The 16,405-nt window shown below is 35.5% G+C and overlaps 2 protein-coding genes across 4 annotated transcripts in view; one reads left to right on the top strand and one right to left on the bottom strand.

Moving 5' to 3' along the window:
* Window positions 1-645: 645 nt before the first annotated feature.
* Window positions 646-15,585, top strand: LOC111515543 (phenoloxidase-activating factor 3). The gene is made up of 5 exons (XM_074180787.1): window positions 646-1,012; window positions 6,227-6,320; window positions 6,448-6,638; window positions 10,804-10,893; window positions 14,923-15,585. The coding sequence occupies exons 1-5, from the start codon at window positions 760-762 to the stop codon at window positions 15,234-15,236; spliced, it is 942 nt and encodes a 313-aa protein (XP_074036888.1). The 5' UTR covers window positions 646-759; the 3' UTR covers window positions 15,237-15,585.
* LOC111512304 (melanization protease 1) overlaps window positions 15,577-16,405 on the bottom strand; it is an 85,976-nt gene continuing 85,147 nt past the window's right edge. For all 3 annotated transcript variants that reach the window (XM_074180784.1, XM_074180785.1, XM_074180786.1), the window contains one exon: window positions 15,577-16,014. In XM_074180784.1, coding sequence (XP_074036885.1) covers window positions 15,778-16,014 — 237 coding nt within the window. In that variant the 3' untranslated portion in view covers window positions 15,577-15,777. The remainder of the gene's footprint in view (window positions 16,015-16,405) is intronic.

Raw genomic sequence — 16,405 nt, 5'->3', positions numbered from 1 at the left:
GAGGGAGGCCACATTGGAAAATGTTCCGTGCAATATTGGATTGATCTACAGTTCTGTGCTCAATAAGTAATTTCATTATTAAACTGATGAATGTAGCCGTTACTACGTGGTAGGAAATCATAATGAAGAAATATGATGGAATCGGCCGATACTTGATGAAAATCCGTAACTAACGTATTCCAAACACACTTTATTGTGAGATTTTCACTAAATTGTTTTACAAAAACGCAACACGTGTTTCGCCATACAATGGCTTCATCTGGCGTATTCCATAATGAAGAAAAGAGAATTGAAACTTTCAATGTTTTTTACCACTTTTATTCGTAACTAATGTTACTGCAGTTTCGTTCTATAAGTATATTTTCAAACTTATACATTGAACATACATACACATACATATACATTAAAAAAGTTTGAAAATGTCGTTATATGATGACATGGCAGTAACGTTAGTTATAAATGAAAGTGCTAAAAAACATAGAAAGCTTCAATTCTCTTTTCTTCATTAATTTTATTATTATTTAATTTCTCGTCATTATTTTTGTACAAGAGTTTCTCATTGTATTTTTCAAATGAAAAACTTTCTCTATTCAACGGTATCTAGTAATATAACTCTACCGACATTTTCTAGGTTTTCCTACTGTGAGATGTATATCTGGAAGTCAAGATTGTGTAGAAATACGAAAATGTCCTTATTTTGACAATTTATTGAACATCAGTCCTTTTCCTCGAACAAAAAGTGTCATAAATGAAATAAAGATGCACCAGTGTAACTTCAAAGGAAACAGGCCGTATGTATGCTGCAATACGACCTCTGATGAACGAACAGATGCCACAAAAGATCAACTCGAGTCGAACATAATTACTGATACAATTATATCACATCGGAATTATCACCTGTTACCTCAGAATGTGTGTGGACCAATAATAATTAATATACCTCGGATAATGAACGGAGAATTGAGTGATCTTGGAGAATTTCCGTGGATGGCTTTGATAGCTTATACAACAGGTTAGTATCTTGTATTATGATATCACTTGAACATAACATTTTGTCCACGAATCACATCATTTTTTGTATCATTAGTTCAAAACGTATTGATCACCCTTGTGAAATCTTTAATGGCGCTGGTTCATTCAATTATAAGAATAATAAGAATTAAAGGACCAGGGAGATCACTCCCAATCAATGCAAAATGACGACGAACAGTTGGGTCCACTCACCTGTTGTTCTGTCGACGTATAGGATGTCCACAAGGCTTCGAATGTGTGTTCTTCTGCTGCACAACACTCTAGAGTTTCGATTTTACACATATAGCAATCATATAGCTAATCACAAAATGCGGGAAAAATACTTTTAAAGCGGAGTACCAATTTGCGGAGCGAAAAATGGCCGTATTCCCTCTGCTTCTCACCGCGCATGTCTGAGTTTTCCCCAACTGCATTTGCGCGGTGAAAGAATTCCGGCCACCCAAAAAGGGGTATTTGACCCTTTTTTAATGCGAAATTTCAACTTCTGGTAGAGGGCATAACTTCACCAGAGGTCTTTTGAATTCACTACCATCTGCAGTGCGGATCGTAGCAACGCGACAAATATCATCTGCACCTGGGTGCAGAGCTGTAATTCTGGCAAGATTCCATTTCGAAGGAGAAACATTATCTTGCTTTATTATTACTAAAGTACCAAGTTTGGGAGGAGGCGAGGTGGGAGCAAACCATTTCGCCTTTTGTTGCAAGGTATGTAAATACTCTGTATGCCATCGTGACCAAAAATCCTGATGGAGTCGTTGTAAAAGTTGCCATCGGCTAAGCTGATTCAACTTCAAGTGAGACAAATCTGGATCAGGTAACGCAGAAATAGGTTCCAGGGTTAAAAAGTGACCCGGTGTTAACACGGAAAAATCATTGGCGTCTGAACTGATGGGTGTTAGAGGGCGGCTGTTTAGCAAACCCTCAATCTGAACGAGTACTGTGTAAAATTCTTCGTAATTTAAAATCTGTTCACCAATTACTCGCTTCAAATGCGTTTTTACTGACTTGACTCCAGCTTCTACCAATCCCGAAAAATGTGGAGCAGAAGGAGGTTGAAAATGCCATTCTATTGCGAGAGAATTTGCTGCATTTCTCAACATGTTTTGAATTATTTTGTTACCACCAACGAAAGCTGTACCGTTGTCAGAATAACATTTTATTACAGGACCTCTTCGTGAAATCAAACGCCGGAAGGCACACAAAAACGTCTCACTAGACAAATCTCCCGAAAGTTCTAAGTGTAATGATTTAGTAGCAAAACAACAAAACACGACCACGTACGATTTGAACGTTTTTGAAGAGCGAATCTTCATTGCTTTCGTTGTGAAAGGGCCACAGTGATCGATTGCAACAACTGAAAAACTGCGAAGTTGAGAAATGCGTAAGCGGGGTAGAGAACCCATTGGAGGCTGATATGGTTTTGGGTTCAAACGCCAGCATTTTAGGCATTTTGAAATGATGCTGTATATAGCGCGTTTTGGCGACAAGATCCAAAAATGTTGAATAATTAAAAATTGTAAGGTCTGCGCACCGGGGTGTAAATAGACTTTATGAAAGTATTCTATGATCAAAGTGGTAAGCCGACAACCTTTTGGTACGTCGACGTATAGGATGTCCACAAGGCTTCGAATGTGTGTTCTTCTGCTGCACAACACTCTAGAGTTTCGATTTTACACATATAGCAATCATATAGCTAATCACAAAATGCGGGAAAAATACTTTTAAAGCGGAGTACCAATTTGCGGAGCGAAAAATGGCCGTATTCCCTCTGCTTCTCACCGCGCATGTCTGAGTTTTCCCCAACTGCATTTGCGTGGTGAAAGAATCCCGTGTGGTTACAGGGAAAAAATAATAATACCCAAAAAATAAAAGTGAAAATTTCCTCACTCAACCTTTGCATTTAGGAAAGGTAAAAAAAAAAACAAAAATAATACTAAACTCAAAAAATAATATGATAAGGTGAACCGTAAACAACCCTGATCACTTATCCATCTGATCCAGAAGAAAGCCGTTATGATTTAGTTTGGTCAAGAAAAAAGAAGAAATTGAAGAACCATGTAAAAAATATATTGACTTATATTCTATACCCTTCACAAAGTGTAGCCAAATTTTTACTTTATTCTCATTCACCAATTCATTATTTTGGGTTTCATTGAAACTATTATGTTTCGTTTAATGTTTGACATACTTGTTTTTTTGTTGTCAACTATGTTATTTTGATATGAAATGCATTCATTACTGCTGACGTAGTTGCTAACAATGATACCCGAATATATTCTATGACACATTGGCTTCTGTAGGCCATAGCTAAAATATTTGTAGTATCCTTATGTTTGTATCGATATCCGCCTCATGAATTAAATGTTGTACCCGCCATCACAATTCCAATTTCAGGTCCTTTGTTATTTTTTTTGTTTTTCATATTTTTCTTTTTTTTTGTAAGGTGCAAGAGGAAGAAAGAACTCTGTTCAATCTTGTATCCTATTGACAAATTTGTATTTTGTTTTTCTCCATATTGTATCATGTTATTTCAGCTGTCAATAAATTCATTTATTATTATTATTAATTAGCTTGTAGGGGTGTTATTTACTCTATCAGAATGACTAATTGAAATATATCTATATAATGAACGAAATTATTTATCTCTGTAAATAAGAAAATAAAAAATTGAGTTTTCAACAAAATATTATCGACGACGTGATTTTCTTTCCCCTTTAAGGAAAGTTAATAACTTCAATGGGGTTTTCTAATTTTATAAAAGCTTCTGTTAGTTATGCATTTCATACTCTCTGCTTTGTACTCTAGTTCTTCTTAATTTGCGAATTGATGAATTTTTGAATGTCTACAAGTCATATCAAACAGTTCCAATTCGCCCGATATCTCGAACTATAAATTTACTATAAGACTAAGTAGATTAAGTGGTTCAAGAAGGCTTTGATTTTAATATCCGTAGAGAAGTTCGACGAAAGTACAATAATACTTAAAAGGAACGAATCAGAATGAAGGTAAACATATATTTTTAGTTCTCAATCGAACTACATCTTTCGCGTCATTTTTTCAACATTTTTTAGCTTGATTTCAGTTCGTTATCTAAGTTACCTACTACCTACCACTATATCGTTTACTTGAATTATAACTCCAACGGTATACGCAGCGGTATACGCCAAGATAGCTCTCAAGAAGCAAGCATTTTCCGACTTACTTAATACTTATCGTTTTATTATGACTAAAATAACACTAAACCTTTGTAAATTATAGTCTACTAGCTGACCCTGCGAACTTCGTTCCGCCTTAGAGGCAATAAAAAAGCACATTTTTGATTTTATTAATTTAATTTTTTTAGTAATCAAGTATTTCAATTATTCATCATTAGCACCTTGTGATACACGACATTTTTTGTTTCATTATCAGGTGCAAGTATAAACAACGCAGATGGTCTTTCGACGCGTGAACATGCCACATATAATAGCATGTGAAAAACATTGATTTTCCAGATTCCGACTACAAACTTTCAAGGATTGGCCTTGTGATTTGTTAATGGTCATGGCAAATGCAAGACGGATTGGAAATTGAATCGATCTTTTAAACTCAAACGGCATATCGGTTGGGATCATCGGGATCCTCGGAATGAGAACTTCCTCACCTTCGAATTTTCCTTTGAGTATCGTCGCGTAAATCACATTGTTCATCAACTTACTTACCACCAAACGTGTACTGTTGCAAAGTTTTGGTGGGTTTATGTTTTGAAGCATGATTACTAAGGCGCCAATTTTCAGGCGTAAATTGTGCGGTGGTAAGCCAGGCACATCCAAGGAGTTCAAAAATTCAATTGGATAGTTGGTGGCTTCATCTTCATTTGTTACACAGTTAATTGATTTGAATGAATGCATTGTTCCAATGATATCATTCTGAATTATGTAGGTCATCTACATCTTCATTCTTAACCGCTAAATTACTCGCTCACTCAACCATTCAATATTTTTGTAGTTAGTATTTATGTTTGGGAATACTTTGCTGATAAGTTCGTCTTTCGATGAGACAAAGTTACAGAAATTCTGAGGAAATGAAATCAATCCGCTCGATTCATCGACCGGTACTCGACCATTACCGATAGTCAGTAATTGCTCAGAGAAATCTTCAGCAGATGTATCATTAAGCAATGCAACTCTCATGTTTGTTGTCAGCTGAAGTTTCTTCACATAGCGTCATAGATTTGATGATTTGAGGCAAGCGTTTATTTCGTCGGTAGCCGTTGATCTGCGAATTATTGGCAGTAAAATCATTGCACCTCCAAAACATCTCGAGTCATTGCGTAGATCTTTCAATGTTCGGTTAAGTGCTTCTAATACACATTTGTGCGCCATTGTGCATTCGTCCCATATGATGACAAAATTACGTTTAGCTGGCATTTACCTTTCTTTGTTATTCCATGTCAGATGCGTTTTTGCTAAACCACGTTTTATAGTGACTTCTTGGTGACTTCACGGAAACGTGGTCGAATGGAATAAAAAGTATCACGTTGGTACAAACAAACATACATACATTTATACATCCTCACAAACTTTCACATTTATAATATTAGTTTAGACAAGTCAGACATTGACAAGGACAATAAATCAGATGTCCACAAGCTTACATGTGGATTGTGCTTGAAAGTTTATATAGGAAGAATGTCTGGAAATTTGGAAATCAGAAATATTTTGAGGTGAACTGTGAGATTCAATGGGAATTGTTAGGGAGTGAGAAGAGCGACAGGGGTGCAGTGAATTACCTAGAAATCAATGAACGAAAACAATAAAATTTTCTAGTAAACGATTAAAAATAATTTGATATTATTAGACTTATTGTCATGAAATTCCGAGAAATACTTAGGCTTCATTAACCATTTATTGTTTATATTTCACCTGCTCACCTAGAATATTGTATGGTAATTATTTTTTCTTGAAATCTACTTGTTTTCCTTGAATTACCGTCATTTATCAATCAAGTTTTGCAACTACTACTGCATAAAATGCATTATAGAATAGTTTATTGTACCAGTTCGACTGAGGAAGCAACTGTGTAGCGAAACGCCTCTTTAGTAAAGTCATAACTGTGAAAATTGCTTCATTATCACGAATGGTGTTATTAATTTTCATGAAGTAACGGGTTTGGGTATTATTAATTCATTGTATTCAATTTCCTCTAATTTCAGATGCTGACGGCAAACTTATTGCCTTCAATTGTGCAGGAACGCTAATAACTGAACGATTCGTTTTAACAGCTGCACACTGTACAGGAGACTCAATGTAAGTGCTATATTTCTTTTTTTTTTTCTTGAAAATATTAATATCAACGCGGGGTGTATTTTAGCTTAGTGTGTAAAATTTTTATTCAGACAAATTTAAATTATCATCGTTCAACTTTTTCCTCTAGGATAGGAGTAAGATTGGGAGAATATGATTTGCAGAGGAAAGAAGATTGCGATCCTGCCACAGGTTATTGCGCTCCTCCAACTCAAGATTTCCTGATTGAATCGGTTTTCATTCATCCACAGTATAAAGCGAATAGACTGCTCAACGATATTGCTTTGATAAAATTATATGGAACCGCAGATTTAAGTTATGGTAACTATACTGATACTCTGACATTTCATTGGAAGTAGGTAGAAAAATAGAGCATTCACGATAAGTAATCTTAGACCACTTTCGGACAATCACGATAAATGCGGAGTGTCAACTTCCATTTAGTCGTTAGTGATTCAGATATTGAAATTAATTCACATGATGTTTTTTACAGAGCATTTGAGAAGTCTGTCGGTATATAAACTGTACTTTTTACGAATTATTCGGTATTTCATTGAAAAAATGATAAATTGCGATGTTCACGGTGGTCAAACGAAATATTTGAAAGCAAATCAATGACAATGGATCAAAGACCCTTATTTTTTCGCAGAAAAAAGGCGATTTAAAAAAGTACTTTTAGTTACTAATTTCATTACTTAGTTGACGAAATGCTTAAACTAGAGTATATTCGAATTTTTTTCGAGCTCTGCTCAGCTCGATTTAAAAAAAACTTGACTCGTTCCGAAACTCAACTCAACTTTTGAATCGCGCTCGACTCGAAGCTTGACTTGAAATCGTGCCGAGCTACTTATCATAAAGCGCTCAGCCCTAGAAAACTCATATATGACAAATATACACTTTACAACACCAAGATAGGGGTTTTTTGAAATCTCATTCCTAAGGATCTCCTTAGGGGAGATATTGGAATCGTAAAGTGTATATCTGTATATATTCATCTGGAAAGGGGGTTCGTCCTTTCTAACATTATAAACATGAAACTTTGTTCTTACTGTTTTTTTTTTGATGTATAACCTTCCACAATCTGGAAATTGAACGGAGATAAATCATTAGAGAAACCGCTGAAGTATAGGTAATGAAGGACAGACTGAAAAGTTCACCCGAAAAGTTACTAGCTAATATAAAACACTGTATTTCATCAGTTCGGACTTCGATTGTCTAATATAATATAAATTGATTTGAAATCCCTGAAAGAATCTGTAAAAAAATTAAAAAGATTCACCGAAAAATAACAATTTTATTAAACAAAAAACTGAAATTACAAATAAGCAACAACCAAAAAAATAATAAAGAATTGAAATATAAATACAAGCTGAAAATTAAAAAAATTGAAAAATATTATTAACAAAAAATAACAAAAATATTATTAAAAGATTCCAAACCAAGTTACGTCACGACGTTTCGATTGTTAGTATCCACAATCGTCTTCGGGCGATAACTGGACTTATTTCTCCGAGATCTGAATATTTGGAACCTTTTAATTTTTTCATTTTTTGTTAATAATATTTTTAAATTTTTTAATTTTCAACTTGTATTAATATTTCAATTGTTTATAATTTTTTTGGCTGTTGCTTGTATGTTATTTCTTGGTAATTTCAGTTTTTTGTTTGATAAAATTGTTATTTTTCGGTTAATCTTTTTAATTTTCTTACAGATTCTTTCAGGGATTTCAAATCAATTTATATTATATTAGACAATCGAAGTCCGAACTGATGAAATACAGTGTTTTATATTACCTAGTAACTTTTCGGGTGAACTTTTCAGTATGTCCTTCATTACCTACATTTCAGCGTTTTCTCTAATGATTTATCTCCGTTCAATCTCCAGATTGTGGAAGGTTATATACCAAAAAAAAACAGTAAGAATAAAACACTGTACCTGAGTAGCTCCAAAATGTACTATTTTTTAGGATAGATAAAACAATTTTCGAAAAATTGAATATTCGTTGCATAATTTTGTGTTCATTGTTATTTCATAGCAGTGTTTGCCTTTGGAATAGTGAAATTTGCAATAACGTGTTTTTGGATCTCTAGCTCAAACTGATGATCACCTGTTTCAAAAAGTCCAGTTGTGTTCTGTTGTCCGAGCCTGATATTCAGTGCTTCCCGTTCTCCCAAGTCAGTGATTTTTTTGGAAAGATAAAACACAAGAACTACAGGAAAATCCTCAAGGCACTCTTAAGAGCGGTACCTGTGAGGAAGTAGCGATTTGAATTTGGATTTGAATTGCTGGAGATTGGATTCATTTTGAATAAAGTTCTCAGGAAGTCCATTTTACACAAACAGAGTTCTCCAAATGAAAGAGTTCTTGAACAAAGAAGTTAGAGGTGTACTGAGTTGAACCTCAAAATGATATGTACCGCTCTTGGCGGAATCACTTGAACACCTTCCGTAAAAGAATAAAAGAGAGATGAATCTCCAACCAGCAGCTCCAGGATATACTTAGGGGCGGAGCTCCATACATGAGAACAATACTCCAAAGGAGGTCTGATCTGAGCTTTATAAATCATCAAAAGTTGCTGAGGTGTGTACAGTTTTCTGGTTTGGAACAGTGTTCCAAGCTTTTGTGAAGCAGCCTTTGCAATTTCAGCGACATAATTGTGCCAAGACATATTGGTGTCCATTTCAACCCTCAACAAACTATCCAGTTAGGATACTTTCATCTTTTTGGAGAAAATTGATGTCTGGGTTTTCGTGGCATTAAATTGAACCTGGTTACTTTCACCCCAATTCGGAATCACCTCAAGATCCTCCTGCTGTCGGTGAAAATGTGCATCCACAGCCGATGTCCTGGAATCCAAATGGGATGACGAGACAAGTGTGCTGTCGTCAGTAAAGCAATATATTGGATTCTTGTTTTTTTCCAATAAGTTGTTGAAATACAATAAAAAGAGAGTAGAGACAATATGGATCCCTGGTGAACACCAGCGTCAATGGTAAAATTATTCGACACATATCCATCGACGGCCACTTGTAATGCCACGTTTACACTCAGCCACTTTCGCTACTACTCGCGCTACCCACTGTCCCGCTCTAAATACCTCTGTGGAAGCGTCGACGCAAGTGTGTGTTTACATTCAGCCTTTACTTCTCTACTGACAGCAATGGCGAATATAGAAGTTGTTGCGGCGACAGCTCTATGTTTAATGAGTATGTAAAATTATTTGAATGTTTTGAAGAGAATCCAAATAAAAAAAAAGCCGTGGTGAATGTTATCAATTAATCGTAATAGAACGACAGGTTACCAAATGTAAACAAACGCTTTTGCATCAACAACTGAACGAGCAAGACGACTGAATATAAACACTCACTCTTATTCGCGCTGCCAGTCCTTTGACTTCCGTCACAAAAACCGACAATCGAGGGAGCACTGGGCAATGACAACAGCATGAACAGTGGCAGCGCGAGGTACCCGCTTACATTCTCGCGCTGCCCATTTTACTTTTCAGTTCCCTGTCCAATTGGGCTGAGTGTAAACGTGGTATGAGGAACAATCTTTCACGAAGCTGGAAAGTTATACATAAAAATTATCCGACAAGCCATAGCATCGAAGTTTGGCCAGCTAACTCTCATGCCACACACGGTCAAAGGCCTTAGAAATATGAAGCGCAAAAGCTCTTGACTCTCCATGTTTCTTGATTCCAAATATGGGTGGCATACGATAGAAGGTCGCTGCGAATAATGATGGTACAATATTTATTGAGCGGAATTGTTCTGTTCTTCAACCTACTATTGATTTAGATCAATATTTTTCGAAATGCAAAAGATTCAGACACGAGACAACATTGTAGTCCTCATGGTCACCAGAATTGTAGCTTGTAAGAATACCTAGAAAGTACAATACACAGGATGTAATCAGCATCTTCAGATGATTTCCACTGATAATTTTCCACAAATGCCATCAAACCACTTCTGGGAGTGAAAGAGGCGGTATGATAAATATAAAAAATATAACAAATAGTGTCCCTCGCCAATGAAAACTCGATGAGTTTGCCCACTTTGTATTTCATTTGATTATTTTGATTGAAAACAATCAATTGAACAAGACAGTGGTAGAAAATAATAAAGTTTTTTAAAGATGAATTTACATCGAACAGTTTCATTGCCATACCATCTTGAAAATAGATTTTATTTGATACATTTTACATTATGATTGAATATCTTCACTAGTCATTTCTCATTATTTCCTGTAATTTTTACTTTTTCACGTGTTGTAATTTTTTTGCAAGAAGTGACATGATTTCACTCAAGTTATTTTCTTTTGAGGATAAACAAACAACTGACACTAAAAGAAAAATAATCTTGGGAAAATTAAAATATTATGTAATAGGCAGCATGAGCTTTTCGTGTTTGTCCTTTATTTCCGCGAAACAATTATCTAATGAAAAAAAAATTTTCTGCCATATTTTTCATTCAATAAAATTTTTCAGAAAATGTGAAACCAATCTGTTTACCTACACAAGATGATGAGATGAATGGACACGTCGCTGTTGTATCAGGATGGGGTGTAACTGAAAATCGTATGTATTCAACATATGTATAGATTAGTTTGTAAGTTACTATTCAAATTTGGTTACGAAAAGACAAACTATCCGCTTTCTTCCAATCAGAGTTTTGCCGAAATTGGATTTGTGGAATGATAGTTTTCCCTTCCGTGAGATGGTTCCGTTGCCAGTTAAGTCTTTGATAAATCTCAGCACAATGGAATGAGATGTTCATTCTGACAAAAAGAAAACTGTAGAGCTTCTAGTTGCTGATAATGTTGATGCGGTTATGTTCATGATGTGGAAAAAATCAAAGCAAAAGCTTATGTTTCCTTATTTTCTCAAGCACTACATATTCTATAAGTTCAGAAACCGAATGAATTGCGTACAAATGTGCAATGAAATCAAAAAGTTTTGGTACCTTCAAAAAGGCAGATAACATAACACTTTTTATAAACCTTAGCAACTTATTACAGGTGTAATGGCAATGTTGATATACAGCCTGTACTGAGCAAATTTCATGCATACAAATGATATAATCAGTTTTCTCTCCAGTCAAGACAATGAGTTACATTAGGTACGCTGACGCTGAGTCTACAGAGGAGATGGATGTCGAGCTTACAACTCCAACTGACCTCCCTGTGAATTTAGATTAGGAGCGAGTCTACAGAGGAGATGGATGTCGAGCTCACAACTCTAACTGACCTCCTTGTAAATTCAGATTAGGAGCGAGTCTACAGAGGAGATGGATGTCGAGCTTACAATTCTAACTGACCTCCCTGTAAATGTAGATCAGGAGTGAGAGTTTCTCAACTTTCCAACTCCTGATCCAATAACTGAACTTGAAAAAAAGGTTTGGTGGTGCAGTCAGGAAACGACTGAGTCGTCTCCTCAAGAGCGGGGTACTTTATGAAACCGCCTTGCACTAAATTCTTGAGCGGCGTACGCAAAATCTGTCCCAGGTGGAGAAACAAACCCTCCATGAGCAGGTTAGCAAACGTTTGCGCTCAAGTGATGATTCACCGAAAGAAGAGGCGAAAAAGCCCTGCACCGTATCGTCAGGTGTAGCTGACGTGCAAAAACCGTCATATTGGAAGGTTGTCGCGGGTATCAAGGTGGGAATCTTGCACCTTGACTGTCTGACTACCTCATTAACGATGAAACAGCAGAGCATATACTTTGTGCCTGCAGTGCTGGGGACCGAATCAGGTTTTTAGAATTCGGCAGAACCGTACTCTTACCATCTGACCTGAAATACCACTCACCATACAAACTAATCGGCTTCGTTGAGAAGCTGGGTTTATTTGGTCGAGTGTGAATGTGAATAGATATGAGCCACAATCCTTGCTGGTTGCGATGGAGGGTCGTATAGACCCACTCACTTTGGACTTAACCTAACCTAACATTAGGTACTGTTCATCGTTGGCCTTTTGAATGATCTTTTTATTGTAAATCTTTTGAACTGAGATGTAAGCATGCATTTTTATCAAAAGTGGATGGTTTTGGTTTTTATTATCTTTTGAATAATATTGGGAATATGTAGTTGAATGATATATATTTTTCTCTTTAATAGGATTTTTTATTACCTACAAAATTTTCATTATATGCCGTGCGTCTTCAAACTTCAACTACAATTTGAAGAACTATTTTGATTGCATGGATTCCTACTTTCTATACTATCGAATGAATTCCATATTTCGTGATTGTGGACATGAAGAACTTTGTGAAAAAGCATCAACAGAAAAGTTTTCATCCTGTAGAGAACTTTTTCTGACTCACTTGTTGAACATATATTCACATATCATTCTCATCGTGATATATTTTACTATAAGTTATTTTTTAAAGCGTTAGTTATGTATATATTACATATTCTATTTAAAAAATCCGTTAACCAGCTGTCGCACCCCAACGAACGACAACCCTCAGAAGTCGAACCTTGTGAGAGCTAAGAATTAACGAGAACTTATCTTTCAACGTGTGATTCCTAACACAGATTGGACGATAGCAAGTGAAAATCGATCGTTCAGACTAGGGCTTGAACCACCGACCAACACGGCAGTCAATTCAAGTGAGTGAACAAAGCACCCACGTCGAACCGCTTGGCTACCGACCGACCATTACATCTTCACATAATCAGCGACTTTTGCTGTGTGTAGAAATAAAACGAAACAGTCTTACATTTTCTGCATTATATTGTATACATCATCAGAAGATTTGACTCAATTGAAGTACCTTTTCCTATAATAGGACATTCGTATTCGGGGTGATACCGCGACATAGCTCTCATAAGTTAAAAGACGCCTGCTGAACTTCCTCAGAACTAAATTGAAATATATAGAGTGAAGCCGAATCCGTTCAATGTGTAAATTGAAAGGGGGATATTTCAGAGGACAATATTTTATGGAAAGAAAGATTTTGGCTCTTTACTTCTCCATCTTTATACAGGAATGTGAGGATCTTCCAAAGAAAGAAAGAAAGCAAATGATTTCGAACTGGACTCTATACAGATATGTACTTCACGTAAAGAAGTAACTTTTAGTCACAAAAAACTTCTTTCTATTCAGTTGGATACCAAACATTCGTTATGGAATTGAATCAGATATCGTTCACAGGATTCCTACACAATACATTATATGAAATTTCACTCACTGTCATCCTCAATGGTGGACATCCGATGTTTCAGAATGAGATAACATTAAAAGATGAATCACTCAATTCACTCATGAAATTACGATTTTATGTTATGAATGAGTCGAGTCATTCATTCTCATGATATTATTAACCCGAAAATGATATTTTTTTGTTCAATTCAATGACATCTAGAAACTATTAGCCAGTTTCTTCCAAGTTTTCATGGGCATAACTCTTTTCATCATTGCAAGTTTGTAGGTGAAAGTTTTTTTGATTTCACTTATTTTTTATTTCGAATTCGTTTTTTTTGAAATCATGAAAATAGGCTATTACCCCTTTCTTCCCTGGGATTTTCTTTTTTTTTAGAAACACCATCTAGCATTGTGATACGTATTTCCACAGTATTGTTTACATTCGCCCTGCTATTTTTACCACTCAATTTAAAATGAATGTCTTTTCATTTACAGAAAAAACACAAGGTGTCGATACATTTTCATTATTTAAATTTCCACTGTAAGCTTTATCGAACTTGTCTATTGAAACTTTCAGAATAACACCCTTGTTGGTAGGGCATTCAACAATGAAAGGATCTTTGAATTTCATTAGTTCGGACTTCTATTGTCTATTCTATATGATTCCCTGAAAAAATCAATAAAATTAAAAAGAACAATTATATTAAGCAAAAAAAACATGAACTGATATTATAATAAAATAAATAACAAATAACTATTGAAAATTGATCATATAATATGAATTGAAATTAAAAGATTTCAAGCCAAGTTACTTCACGACGTGAAGTTAGTATACACAATCGTTTTCGGGCGATGACTGGAATTTTTCCTGCGAGAAATGACTATTTATTGGTCGTTCGAGTGTTTTCACCTATCCCCTCTTCCCTCTCACCGCTTCCCGCTTTAGCGGGAACTGACCCCGTTTGGCGGGAGTTGGGCGTTTTCCGTTTGATTATGGGGTTCTATATGTTGCGTATCTCTACGCTAGCTTGGCTAAATGCATTGTTGGATAACATATATGCGGCTTCTTTCAATTTCCTCCTAAACCAGTGTTTCTCCCAAGATATACTACATAACATAAAGTGGTCCCTGCTTGGGACCACTATATGTTATGTAGTATATCTTGGGTTATCAGAGAAATAATTAATATGCTTTACGGACTGATCTCTCACATGTTTTATCTTCATAAATGATTCTGATACAAATCGAAAATAATTGGACAGGAAACATAAAAATATAACGCAGAGAAATCGACTTATTTCTCTATAATCAGGGGTTACAAGATATAAAACAACTTTTCTAGGAAATTTTCATTACTAGCATCACATTTGGGAAAAAGATGTTTCAATTATTGTTGCGTTAAAATTGACAGGCCATTAGAACTAGTTGTTTTGAAAATTGTCTACAATGGATTTTTTTTCAGAAACCCGAAGCCCAATTCTGCGACAGGTACCTGTAGAAGTGGTTGAGTTTTCCGAGTGCCAAAAGATATATCGACCGAAAGTGCCTCTCACCAGAAATCAGGTTTGTGCGGGAATATCCGGCGAAAAAAACTCATGTGCTGGAGACAGCGGTGGCCCACTCAAATACGTGGGACCAGTACATGGATCTCCACGATTCATTCAGTATGGAATTGTGTCATATGGACCAAGAAAATGTGGAACAGATGGGGAACCCGATATCTATACAAAAATTTTCAGTTACATGAATTGGATTTTGGATCATCTAGATAAATAGTAGGCTTGAAATTAGAGCTATCTTCTGCACATCACCAGAAGATGGGAAATGAGACTCTGCCGAAACGTCGTTAAAATGATCCTTGTAATGATCAAAAACACAGAACACGGAATGAAACCACGAAAAACTACTTATCATCCCCTGTTCGTGATAATCTTCGATTGAACATTAGAAGGGCCCCCTTCTCTGGATAACTAATTTTGGAATATCATATACAGAAATGGCTTTTAATGTGATACTTGCATTATGCAAGCTAAGGATTAACGAATACTTACCTTTAAAAATTACCACCCAATTGATGAATTATCTGTTCATGAAGCCCTATTATCTTATAAGTTGTTTTATTATGTTATAGGTTATTTATTGATGAAAAATATACAAATTAACAGTTTTTACCTTACTTTTTTGCGTTGAGAAATACATAAATATACTCTTTTTTCTCCTGAATAGTCGAATAGCTTTTATTGAAATCGTTGATTTTTTTATACACTATAAGAAATATGACGTTATTTTCGAAACTGCCAAATCCCAGAGATTTGGACTATTTTACATTATCTGCAATCCATTCTAAGTATCTGTCTACCCTGGTGTAAATGGGTGGCAGTTCTTTGATCCCGCACGTCAAAGTGGACGCAAAAGATACGATCCCGATTTGGAAATTCCTCAGTTCTCCGTCAACGTCAACAGTCGAATTAATCAAAGGACCTCCACTATCACCTTTGCAAGCGTCTTCTTTCTTTCCATTGGCACATAATTGGCTCCCAGTGATTGGTTGCACCTAGAAATATTGAACAATCTATATATGCAATATTATTTTGGTAACACGAAACAAGTTTTGGCTACATACTTCTCCATCATTATATGCAAATTATAGGAATAAGACGAGTGGTCTTATTTCGAAACTTCAAAGTCCGTCATCTAGGATGATAGTATTCTATGTGAGTGAAATGTTATATCATGATATTGTGTAGTGTTCCTTGAAATGATATCGGATTAAATTCCATTACGAATGTTTGGAGTACAAACTGAATAGGAAAAGTTATTTTCTTATGACTAAAAGTTTATGAAATTAATTGAATTGAGGGAGCTTTTTTCTTCCAGTTTGTATTTGGAAGTAACTTTTATTAGTGATCTACACATCTTTGTAGAAGTTGGAAGTTTTTTACAAT

Source organism: Leptinotarsa decemlineata, unplaced genomic scaffold, assembly GCF_025532065.1.
Source record: "Leptinotarsa decemlineata unplaced genomic scaffold, Ldec_3_MD MMD2_tig00026299_RagTag_RagTag, whole genome shotgun sequence".
Classification (NCBI taxonomy): Eukaryota; Metazoa; Arthropoda; class Insecta; order Coleoptera; family Chrysomelidae; genus Leptinotarsa; species Leptinotarsa decemlineata.
Note: the sequence above shows the minus strand (reverse complement) of the source record. Positions and strands in the feature narration are given on the sequence as shown.

Excerpts from the sequence above, each read along its gene's own strand:
- LOC111515543 (XM_074180787.1), top strand. The coding sequence starts at position 760 with ATGCACCAGTGTAACTTCAAAGGAAACAGGCCGTATGTATGCTGCAAT. Across the intron at positions 6,321-6,447 it reads CACTGTACAGGAGACTCAAT|GATAGGAGTAAGATTGGGAG; the intron begins GTAAGTGCTATA and ends TTTTTCCTCTAG. Across the intron at positions 6,639-10,803 it reads AACCGCAGATTTAAGTTATG|AAAATGTGAAACCAATCTGT; the intron begins GTAACTATACTG and ends AAAATTTTTCAG.